Source organism: Leptonychotes weddellii, chromosome 1 (genome assembly GCF_054177405.1).
Source record: "Leptonychotes weddellii isolate Sample4059 chromosome 1, ASM5417740v2, whole genome shotgun sequence".
Lineage (NCBI taxonomy): Eukaryota > Metazoa > Chordata > Mammalia > Carnivora > Phocidae > Leptonychotes > Leptonychotes weddellii.
Genome location: NC_138369.1, coordinates 117,697,144 through 117,709,361, shown reverse-complemented (window position 1 = coordinate 117,709,361; position 12,218 = coordinate 117,697,144). Strand labels below are relative to the sequence as shown.

Sequence of the window (12,218 nt, the reverse complement as noted above, 5' to 3'; positions counted from 1 at the left end):
TAGACATCGATTATGTCCCATTTATTGATAGTGCTATTGAGTTCAACTATGTCCTTACTTTGCTGCCTGCTAGATTTGTCCATTTCTGATAGAGGGGTGTTAAAATCTCCAGCTGTATTAGTGGATTCATCTATTTGCAGTTCTCAGTTTTTACTCTCAGTTTTTATCCCATGTATTTTAATACTCTCTTCTTAGGTGCAAAAACGTTAAGGTTGTTGTGTCTTTTTGGAATATTGACCTATATGGCATTTTCCTTCTCTCTAAAGAACTTCTTTTAACATTTCTTGCAAGATAGATCCACTGCCAATAAATTTTCTCAATTTTTGTTTATTTGAAACAGTCCCTATTTCTCCTTCATTTGGAAGGATAACTCCACAAGGTAACAGAATACCAAGTTGATGATTTTTTTTCCCACTCAAGACCTTAAATAACACTCCACTCTTCTTGCTTGCATCGTTTCTGAAGAGAATCATATGTAATTCTTATCTTTTCTCCTTTATAAGTAAGGTGTTTCCCTTCCGCCCCAGATTCTTTCAGGATTCATTCATTCATTCATTCATTTTTATTTTCTGTACTTTGAAAATGATATGCCTAGGTATAGGGGTTTTTTGGCATTTATCTTGCTTGGTGTTCTCTGACCTTCCAGAGGTGTGGTTCAATGTCTCAACATTAATTTGAGAAAATTCTTAGTCATTATTGCTTCAATAATGTTTCTGGTCCTTTCTTTTTTATTTTGGTATTCCCATTATGTATCTGTTACACCTTGTCTAGTTGTCCACAGTTCTTGGATATTCTGTTTTGGTTTTTTCAGTCTTTTTTGTCTTTGCTTTTAGTTTTGGAAGTTTCTGTTGTCATATTATGTCATATCAGCTCAGAGATTGTTTCCTTAGCTGTGTCCAGTCTACCGATGAGCCCACCAAAAGCATTCTTCATTTCTATTACAGTGTTTTGATTTCTAGCATTTCTTTTTGATTCCTTGTATTTCCATGTTTCTTATGTTATCCATGTGGGTTCTTGCATGTGTCTACTTTTTCCATTAAAGCTGTTAGTGTACTAATCAAAATGTTTTTAAGTTCTTGGTCTGGGGATGCCTGGGTGGCTCAGTCGGTTAAGCATCTCCCTCTGGCTCAGGTCATGATCCCAGGGTCCTGGGATCAAGTCCCGCATCGGGCTCCTTGCTCAACAGGGAGCCTACTTCTCCCTCTGCCTCTCTCCCCTGCTTGTGCTGTCTCTCTCTCTCTCTCACAAATAAATTTTAAAAATCTTTAAAAAAAAAAGTTCTTGGTCTGATTATTCCAATATTTCTGTCATATCTGAATCAAGTTCTGATGCTTTTTCAGTTTCTTTAAACTGTGTTTTTTGCCTCTTAGTGGGCCTTGTGATTTATTTCTTGATAGCCAGACCTGAGGTACCAGGTAAAAAGAACTGTGGTGAACCAGTCTTTAGTCATGTGGTGATTAGGTGTGGGGGAGGGGAGGTGTTCTGTAGTCCTAGGATTACATCTTAAGTTTTTTGGTGAGCTTGTGCCCTGAATTTCACCAGTGCATCTCAGTTTGTTTTTTTGCTGGTTTGTTTTGATTTATTCATTTTTGGGGGACACGATGGCTGGAGATGTGTATTTCCCTTCCTTCAGTTCTGTTAATTAGGCTCTGGTGAAACCCCCATAGTTTAGGCTCTAGTAAAATAGTTCTCTTATGGACAAACCTTGGTCAGAATAGAACTCTGGTGTACTTCAAATGATTCCTTTTCCCCTTCCACTGCTAGAGGGTCAAGGGAATTTTTCTCCGGTATTCACTGTGAGGACCTGATGGAGCTTCTGGAGGTAAAACACAAAAGTATGGGGGGCTGTCCTTGGGGATTGTGACTCTCAAGAGTCGTCCACACTGAGCGTCCAGCAACTTGTCGGTTACAGCCCGGTTTTTCCTCCTCTGGTACTTGTTCCTTAGAAGTTTTGTTCATGGGTTTCTGTTCCAGTAAGTTGTGAATCTCTGTATTTGCCTGTCTCTCTGATTTTGGGGGCAGCAGTTTGCCCTGTGACCTCAGGTCTCTGATGGATCTGGGGAAAATTGTTCATTTTTCAATTTATTTGGCTTTTTACTCTTGTCGGGTTAGAATGGTGACTTCTTAGTTTCTTATGGACCAGAAACTGGAAGTCTTCACTAAATTTTTACAAGGCACTAATGGCTTATGACCCCCAGTTTGAGAAACAGTCTTAAATTATATGGAACTACTTTCAGCTAAGTGAAAAAAAACTCAAACACAAAACACTATGTAGTATATGATTTCATTTATATGACATTCTAGAAAAAACTAAGGTTGCCTGGGGCCAGTGACCCAGGGCAGGGTCTGACTGCAAAGGGGAACAAGGGAATGAACATTTTGGATGATGGAAATGTTTTGCATTTTCATGGTGGTGGTGGTGGTGTTTCTATGGTGTTTCTATGACTGTATTCAGTTGCAATTGAACACACTTCCCCACGCTTAAAATGGATAAATTTTATTATATTTTATTATATTAAATTATACCTTAATAAAGTTGGAAAAGATGTAGCTTTAGTTGCTAAACAATCTTCCAAAGGATCACCAGCTAAAGGACTTTTAAAGGAAACCTGCAAAGCCCACAGTCAGGAGGAAAAAATGTTATTATATTTATTCTACTGGGCTAGAGGGAGGTGGGATGTCACAGTGTGAGGTTCCAGGGATCTTGGTGCCCCGAAGCCGTAACACATGGTCCAGCCATGTTCTCGTTGCTGCAACGGTTGAGACTACTCACAACTTGGGCTTACCCTTTGCTGAAAACCCCAAACATACTTTTCTGTTGCTAGATTTCATGTGGCTCCCTATTTTTTAGTAACAATCATTTGCTGCTGCAAAATGTGAGCTATTTTCTTCATGAAATGCAAAATGTTTGCCATTGAATGAAGGCAGCATTAAAAGTTGATGTGATTTGTTTCTCTCTCTGGTTTCGGGAGACAAACCATAAGAGACTGTTAACTATAGGAAACTGAGGGTTGCTGGAGAGGACGTAGGTGTGGGATGGGGTAACTGGGGGATGGGCATTAAGGAGGGCACGTGATGGAATGGAGCACTAGGTGTTATATACCACTAATGAATCACTGAACTTGACCTCTGAAACTAATACTACACTGTATGTTAATTAATTGAATTTAAATAAAATAAAGTTTAAAAAATATATTAATAAGAAGTTGATGTGATACATCATAGAAGATTTTGATTTCTACCGATCATATGCTATTGAAATGTGACTGTTGTATTTTATCTTTTAGGAACCGTGGAGTTTATTATGGACTCAAAGCACAATTTCTACTTCATGGAAATGAATACAAGGCTGCAAGTGGAACATCCTGTTACTGAGATGATCACAGGAACTGACTTGGTGGAGTGGCAGCTTAGGGTGGGAGTATTTTTTCTGTTAAAGATCAGTCTTGACAATAGGTTACCTGCTAGCCTCCTAAAAGAAGGTGTCACTTTGCACAAGGGTTCAATTCTTGGTGGTTGTCATGAGGACAGGAAAATGGGCAGTTAAAGATGATATTTCATTTGTTGCTGTGACATTATTGTCACTTTATGGACTCAGATTTCTAACCTGTCACTTACCATCATTTCTCTTCAGCATGGGGTAGCCTAAGGCAAGGGGCAAGTGAGATGCTGCCACTGAGGCTTTCTTGTGACCACATTATCTCAACACCAAAGCCTCGTGCTCTACCTGAGGCCACATTATTCTGGGCTGGGCCATCATTTGATTTTAGAGTCAGGACAGATGCTAGCCCCAGTGAAATGAGCTAAGGAAGAGCTGGGAATGAAGAGCCAAGGTAATGGTTAGACCAATAGAGTGAGCCACATGCAAGTGCTGACTTGCACACTGTTGTTGCCTGTGGTAGGATAAGTATAGCCCATTCAGAATAAGTGTTTAGAAATTTTTATAGCATTTTTGACATTGTTATGATACGTCTACTATATGTTACAAAAGTGTAAGTCTATAATTGTTCCTTTTTTATAAATAGTTTGAGAAACGCTGGCCTGAACTAGAGTTCCACAAAGCATATTCCTTCAAATAAGAATAATACCTTAGTCTGTTTTACTCTCATTATTGAAAACAGTTGATTTTATAGCCTTTTTTAATATGAAAAAAATGTTTTAAGTACTATAAATACTTTTGATCTCTGTAGGATTCTTGGTTCTTTATATATTCTGAATCTAAATTTTTTGTGTGTGTGTTGTGATGCTAAAGTCTTAATTATTTTGCTAATTTTGTCTTTTCAGAATGTCGATGGACAGTAATATCATGTTCCTTTTGCTGGTTCCTTGGGGATGATTGGTGGTTTTAGTTGAGCCATAAGATTCTTTGGGGCCTCTATAGCCTTGGGAGCTAATGAAAGCCAGGCACATCAGGCTAGTAAGTGTTAGTAAGTGATGGGAAAATTGTAGCGGATTTAGAAAGTTCTAGAAAGAGTGCTTCTGTTTCCAGAATTAAAGGAAAGGGGGATATTTTTTTTTTTCTAAAGCAGTAATTGAGAGTCCAGAATTTTTTTTTTTAGATTTATTTATTTATTTTAAAGGCGGTGGGGGGGCAGAGGGAGAAGGAGAAAAAGTCAGATTCCGCACTGAGTGCAGAGCCTGACGTGGGGCTCAATCTCATGACCTGGAGATTTCAACTTGAGCCGAAACCAGAGTCAGACGTTTAACCGACTATGCCACCCCAGCACCCCAGGAGTCCAGAATTTTGAAATCATGATGGATAAAAGGTTTCTAGGGAAGGGAAGAGAAAGCTTTTGGGCATAAGGGGAACCAGTAGACTTTTATTTCTGCATCTCAAGAAATTGCAAGAGCTTTGAAGGCCCTTTAAAAAGAGAAGTAGGCTTTTCTTATCTCGGGGTTGGGGCTGGAATTCTTGAACTGATGGATACCACTGGACCTCATTTACAGTGTTCAAGGCACTATGGAGTCTTGCTTCCAGGCAGCGGTAAAACAAGGGGCCTCACCATTTGGTGAGTTCAAGCTCCAGGATCAGCCTCTGGAGTCAAAGGCTCCCTAGAATGAGGCTGCAGTGTTGTCAGCATCTAGGCTGCAGACTCAGGTGGGTAGCCATGTCCAGGGGAAGCTGGGGAGAAGATCCAAGGTCCAGGAGTTCCAAAGAGTCAATGTCTAAGCCTGAGAGAACTCACATGGCACAGATTTCCAAGGCTCCAGAGGCACGGGGCCTGTCTCTTCTGAGCCCAGATAGAAGCCAACCCGAGAGGAAAATAGGCAAAGATAAGCCAGGTTGAAATGGGGCTATATAGTCAGAAATAAGATCACATCATGAAATATGGACACATGGTCATTCTTGTTTATATCAAGACAAATAGGATTCTTTATTAAAACATTAAAAAGTATTTCATTATAAAGGATAAGAATGAAATGACAATAGCTAACACTTGTGTAGTGCTTACTATATGCACTTTTCTCTGTAGCATCAAGAGGTTAAGAAACATGCCCAGAACAGAGGAAGTATAGAGACAGAATTTGAACCCAGGCAATAGGGCTGCAGTCTGTGGTTCAAAACACCATGTCATAAAGGCATTCAGTGTAGTTCATTTTCCTTTCATTCTTAACTGCTGTGGTTCCTGATTTTTCTTATCTACAGATTTAGAGAGATGAAACCTTTGCCTCTGTTTCATGCTTACCTCCTTAGTTGCAAGTAGTGCTAAATTACTTAGTTTCTTCCCCTGTATCTTTTGCTTTCTCAGTTCTTTTCTCATCTTGGAGGACAATTTAAGGAGAGAGAAGAGAGAGAGAGAGAGTGACAGCATGTCCTCCAATAGCCTTTTCCAAATTATACTAGTTGAAGAGAGAGAGTTGTTGTATTCGTACATAACAGTCAGTGTGATTGTTAGTAGTGATAGACAATGATGGTCATCCTGCTTATAATCTGGTATCATGCAATATGGGTTAACATAACAAAATTGAAAAATCAGCATGTTCCCCTTTCTGTTTTGCTTTATCACTCACTTGGTGATGAAGATGACAAAAATGGGGGCACCTGGCTGGCTCAGTGGGTAGAGTGTATGACTCTTGATCTCAGGGTGGTGAGTTTGAGCCCCACATTGGGTGTAGAGATTACTTAAATAAATAAACTTTAAAAAAAAAAAAAAGGTTAACAAAGATGACAAATGCCACCCTTTAGCCATAGCTGTGAGTGTAGTCCTAAACACCAACTAATAATTAGCTATAAAAAGAAGATTGGTTTGGTAACTGAGCACTGATGTTTTAAATGAAAATGGATTATCTTGCCAGTAAGAACTTTTAATTGTATTACATTGAAAAAACAGTGATTTTTATATTTATAATTTAGTCATCAGTTCACCTGCTTTTTCTACTTTAAAGACTCTAGAAATCCATTGTACTTAATACATTATTTCTAAGCTGCATCTGTTTTTTAACCTATTTTTGTTTTTGCCTCAAACTCAGGGAGGTGAGGAAAATAATAGTTTTTATTTGGCTTCGTTATAAAGCCCGAATGCACATTTTCCATGGAAAAAGGCAAGACCATCAACTTCCCAAGTCTCATAGGTGCTATAAGGGGGATTTTCACAGAAGCACATCTTTCACCAGATTGCAGCAGGAGAGAAGATTCCTTTGAGCCAGGAAGAAATAACTCTGCAGGGCCATTCCTTTGAAGCTAGAATATATGCAGAAGATCCTGACAATAACTTCATGCCCGGGGCTGGGCCATTAGTGCATCTCTCCACCCCTCAGGCAGACCTTTGCACTAGGATCGAAACTGGAGTGAGACAAGGTAAAATGAATTCAATGAAAAGTCTCGGTCTTGTGGAATTTTCGGTGCATTACTATTTCTGGACAGCATCTTTTCCCTGTGTCTTATGGAAATGTTTAGTATGTTTTAGAATAAAGGACTTAGGGGTGCCTGGGTGGCTCAGTTGGTTAAGCGACTGCCTTCGGCTCAGGTCATGATCCTGGAGTCCCGGGATCGAGTCCCACATCGGGCTCCCTGCTTGGCAGGGAGTCTGCTTCTCCCTCTGACCCTCCCCCCTCTCATGTGCTCTCTGTCTCTCTCATTCTCTCTGTCTCAGATAAATAAATAAAATCTTTAAAAAAAAAAAAAAAAAAGAATAAAGGACTTAATTGGTTTCTCATTAATCTTTATTTTTCTTTCTGGAATAGTTATTTAAAAAAAAATAGCTAGTATTTTTACACAGTATGCCCTTTGTTGAAATGTAGCAGTACTTGTTCAAACCTAAATAACAAACATTTTGTGTATACTGTTTCATATTTCTACTCCTCCTAGTTCTAAAAGTGATTTAAGGCACTGATCCCCGCTATGCCCAATGCCCTCTGCCTTCAAGGGACTTAAAGTCAAGCTGGAGAATTAATATATAAACTCAGTGCAAGCGAAACAACAATAAAAGAAAGAGAAAACAATAACAGCACAAGAGCTGTCATAGCGTGTGATTACCAGCAATGGTCATAACAGTTATTTAGCGCATACTGTGTACTACATACGCTGTTCCAGGTGACTTTTTTTATATGGGCTGAACTACCCTGTGAGTAGGTGTTGTTATCAATCCCATTTTCCAGATGAGGACACCAGGGCACAGAGAAGTTAGGTGACTTGCCCAAGGTCACCCTTGGAGCCAAGATTCAGACCCAGTCTCTCTGGCTCCAGAGTCCATGCTCTGAGCTCCTGCCACCTTGACTTTAGCTGCCAGAGAAGTTATCCAGGTGGTGAATGTTGAAAAGCAGTTCTCAGCATCAGAGGTTATGTTAGGCCAGTACAGCCCGGACACATTTCGAAGAGGAAGTGTGGAGTGGATTTGAGTAGCAGATTGAACAGCACGCAGAACAGTGAAGAAAGGAGAGCTTAACTCCAGGTGTGGTGGAGGAACTGTAAGAAAACATGTGGCCGGAGAAAAGGGGTCAGGATGGTGAATAGTTGGAGGTGCAGCTAGAGGTCCAGGTTGAAAGCAGATCACATAGTGTCTTGAAAGCCAAAATGAGGAGTCAGGACCTCTTGAGGGCAAAGTGGAAGAATTTTGAGAACTCTGGCTAAACCACAGCAAGATTTAGTAGTCAGTGCCTTTTTTTAACTTAATAGCAGAACACTTTAGAGAGAAAAGAGAACACTCGCAATGGAAAAGAAAGAATCTGCAGGGCAAACAAAACTTGCAGTGTAATTTAATAAAGGCGCTCGAGGGATAACAGAGGTGTAATTCTGCGAAGGACTCCCAGATTCACATCTTGGCACTGGGAGCATCATCAACTCCAAGAAGCTTCCCCAGCTCCTCTTCTGCATTCCCCAAGCCCCTTGTGTATTCCTCAGGCACTTTCCTTATTATACTGTTTTACAGTAACCTTTTACTCCTTGTCTAGTTTTCCCACTATATTGTAAGTTTCTTCCATGTTATATTTGCAGCACCTTGCTCAGGCCTGGGCCTAGAAGTGTTCAGTATGTGTTGGTGAATGATGGGGTGGATAGGTGGGTGGATGATGGATAAGGGAGTATAATCTAACCCCTTGATTTTATAGATGAAGACCCTGGGTCTTAAACCCCTGCGAGCCTCAGTTCCTCATGAATAAAACAGTGGTAACGATATCTGTCATGCAAGAGCTCCTGAAGATTAAGTGTGAAATGAGCATAAAGCCCCAGCAGAATGTCTTGCATGTCATACTTTATCACTTTGAGTTTTGACTGTGGTTACTGGTTTTTCAATTTCAGGAGATGAGGTTTCAGTGCATTATGACCCCATGATTGCAAAGCTGGTTGTATGGGCTGCAGATCGCCAGGCGGCCTTGACGAAACTGAGGTACAGCCTTCGTCAGTACAATGTGAGTGCCCTGGGCAATGTTGGGGACCCTGATGATCTGTGTATCTCCACAGCCAAGTATGTCCGTCATGATTGGTCAGCCTTTGTCCTTGTCGGCTTATTTCCACCAGTTACCCACATGTCAGGAACAAACTGATTTCACATTCCCATGGGTCAGAATAGAGTTTAATGACTTCTTGATTCAGCTAGAAAAGAAAAATTGCAGGGCTAAAACTGTTAATGTCAGTGTTATACTTCAGTGAAATCTGATATTAAATTCATATTCATCCTGTTAGATAAGGCCAGCTACACAAGTGTGGCCTACAGTCTGGTTTTATTTTCCCCTAAGGAAAATAATTATGTTCAGTTTTACCCATTTGACAGAGTTTGTTGCTTTTTTGTAGCACATTGATTTCCTTGGTGCAGTAAGCCCCAAACCATACTGATGTAGCATCATAGAAGGATTTATTAACCCGTGACATCCCAAGTGTTATATGTCATTAATTTGACCAAACTTCTCATCTCTGTGGCTCCAACCACACAGGGCTCCTTGCCATTCCTTGGACACACCCAGCATGGACCCATGTGTTCCTATTCTCTCTTCCAGAATGTTTTTCCCCACATGATCGCAAGACTCCCTCCTCACCATCCTCAGCTCCTGCTCATTCAGAATCCTTCCCAGGCCTTCTCCATTTTTTTTTTAAAAGATTTTATTTAATTATTGAAAGAGAGAGAAGGCACACGCATGCACACATAAGTGGGGGGGGAAGAGCAGAGGGAGAGAAAGAATCCCCAGCAGACTCGCGTTGAGCACAGCGCCCCAACGCAGGGCTCAGTCCTACAACCCTGAGATCATGACCTGAGCTGAAACCAAGAATCAGACATTTAACCGACTGAGCCACCTAGGCGCCCATCCATTTTTTTTAAAGTGAAATATAGTTGATATATAATGTTGTATTAGTTTTAGGTGTACAACAGAGTGAGTCAGTTCTGTACCTTACACAGGACTCACCACAGTAAGTGTAGCTACCATCTGTTACCAAAGTTATTACAGTATTATTGACTATATTCCATATGCTGTAGTTTTCATCCCTGTGACTTACTTACAACTGGAAATTTGTACCTCTTGATCCCATTCATCTATTTAACTTATCCCCTCATCGCCTTCCCTGCTGGCAATCATCAGTTCTCTATTTATGAGTCTGTTTCTGTTGTGTGTTTGCTTTGTGTTTTAGATTGCACATGTAAGTGAAATCATGTGATATTTGTCTTTGTCTGACTTATTTCACTTAGTATAATAACCCTCTAGGTCCATCCATGTTGTTACAAATGGCAAGATTTCGTTCTTTATTATGGCTGAGTAGTATTCTGTTATGTGTATACACCACATCTTCTTTATCCTTCATCTATAGATGGACTGAGGTTGCTTCCATATCTTGACTATTGTAAATCATGTTGCAATAAACATAGGGGTGCATGTATCTTTTCTAATTCGTGTTTTCGTTTCATTTGGGCAAATAGCCAGCAATTGGAATTAGTGGATCATATGATATTTCTGTTTTTAATTTTGGGGGAACTTGCACACTATTTTCCACAGTGGCTGCACCCATTTACCTTCCTACCAATAGGGCACAAGGGTTCCCTTTTTTCCATGTCCTTACCAACAGTTGTTATTTGTGTCTTTTTGATACTACCCATTCTGACCAGTATGAGGTGCTATCTCATTGTGGTTTTGATTTGCATTTCCCTGATGATGAGTGATCGTGAGCATCTTTTCATATGTCTGTTAGCCATTTGTATGTCTTTTTTGGAGGAAAAAAAAATGTTCAGGTTTTCTGCCCACTTTTTAATTGGATTATTAGGTTTTTTGGTGTTGAGTTGTAGGAATTCTTTATATATTTTGGATATTAGCCCCTTATCAGGACATATAATTTGCAACTATCTTCTCCCATTCTTCTTCCATTACCTTTTCATTTTGTTGATGTGCAAAAACTGTGCAAAAGCTTTTTAGTTTGGTGTAGTCCCAGTAGTTTAATTTTTCTTTTGTTTCCCTTGCCTGAGGAGACATATCCATAAATATGTTGCTAAAGCTGATATCCCAAGAGATTACTGCCTATGTTTTATTTTAGGAGTTTTATTGTTTTAGGTCTCACATTTAGGTCTGTAATCCATTTTGAGTTTATTTTTTGTGTATGGTGTGAGAAAGTGGTCCAGTTTCATTCTTTTGCATGTAGCTGTCCTGTTTTCCCAACACCAGTTATTGAAAAGATGGTCCTTTCCCACTGTATATTCTCGCCTCCTTTGTCATAGATTAATTGACCATGTAAGCATGGGTTTATTTCTGGGTTGTCAGTTCTGTTCTGTTGATCTTTGTGTCTATTTTTGTGCCAGTACCATAATGTTTTTATTACTACAGCTTTGTAGTGTAGCTTGAAACCAGGTCACCCCATTTAAAATAGGGCCCTTTGCTCTTCTCTATCCCCTTAACCAGCCTTATTTTTCTTCATATAGCCTGACATCATATTAGATATTTGTTTATATTGTCTGTTATCTGTCCCTAGAATGTAAGCTCTGTAAGGTTTCATTCCTCATTGTGTCCCCAGTACCTGGATCAGGACCTGGCACCTAACGGTGCTCAGTAAATGTCTATTAAATGAATGATTGGATGAATGACTGAATGAACCCAAGGCTCAGATAGCTGGTTTTACCCTTGATCCCATTTATTGGGTGTATGTGGGTTCATTTTATACCTTTTCATTTTTATATCGGTGTGTAAAGTTTGGATTTTAGTGTCGGAAGGAAGTTCCTTTGAGGTTACATTTAATCCTATCTCCGCCTCAGTGTAGCAATCCTAACCTCAGTTTGCAGTCTTCCTATTTTGTAGGAGTATTCTGAGTAGCAAGTCTTCAATATCTTGCAAATAAATCTCAATTTAAGTTTCTTAACATTTATCACTTTCCTAGCCTGAGTCAATTAAATGTATCCATGTGACCTACCCTAACATCATTTCCTATTTCCTCTTTATCATAAAGAGTAAAATGTAGTTTGCTACATTTTAAAAAATGTATCATAAAATACAGTTTTAAGTGTTAAGTCCAGATAGATAGTGATGGTGAAGTGGGTTGTTTTGTTTTGTTTTGTTTTTCCTATAAGTTGTCCTAATGCTGCCATGTGGTACCTTAATAGGTTTTTTATTTTCCTTGAGAGTTGTCCATTGTGGAAAATACTTCGTACAAAGAGCAGGTGCCATAGAAATGATTTTCTCTTTTTTTTTTTAATTTTTTTTTAACATATAATGTATTATTTGTTTCAGGGGTAGAGATCTGTGATTCATCAGTCTTACACAATTCACAGCGCTCACCATAGCACATACCCTCCCCAGTGTCCATCACC

The 12,218-nt window shown here is 39.6% G+C and overlaps 1 protein-coding gene and 1 long non-coding RNA gene across 3 annotated transcripts in view; one reads left to right on the top strand and one right to left on the bottom strand.

Moving 5' to 3' along the window:
- LOC115944840 (uncharacterized) overlaps nt 1-12,218 on the bottom strand; it is a 325,497-nt gene that overhangs the window by 23,828 nt on the left and 289,451 nt on the right. The window lies entirely within an intron of this gene.
- Nucleotides 1-12,218, top strand: part of MCCC1 (methylcrotonyl-CoA carboxylase subunit 1) — a 59,306-nt gene that overhangs the window by 30,723 nt on the left and 16,365 nt on the right. For both annotated transcript variants that reach the window (XM_081830265.1, XM_081830261.1), the window contains 3 exons: nt 3,288-3,415; nt 6,616-6,799; nt 8,738-8,847. In XM_081830265.1, coding sequence (XP_081686391.1) covers nt 3,288-3,415; nt 6,616-6,799; nt 8,738-8,847 — 422 coding nt within the window. The remainder of the gene's footprint in view (nt 1-3,287; nt 3,416-6,615; nt 6,800-8,737; nt 8,848-12,218) is intronic.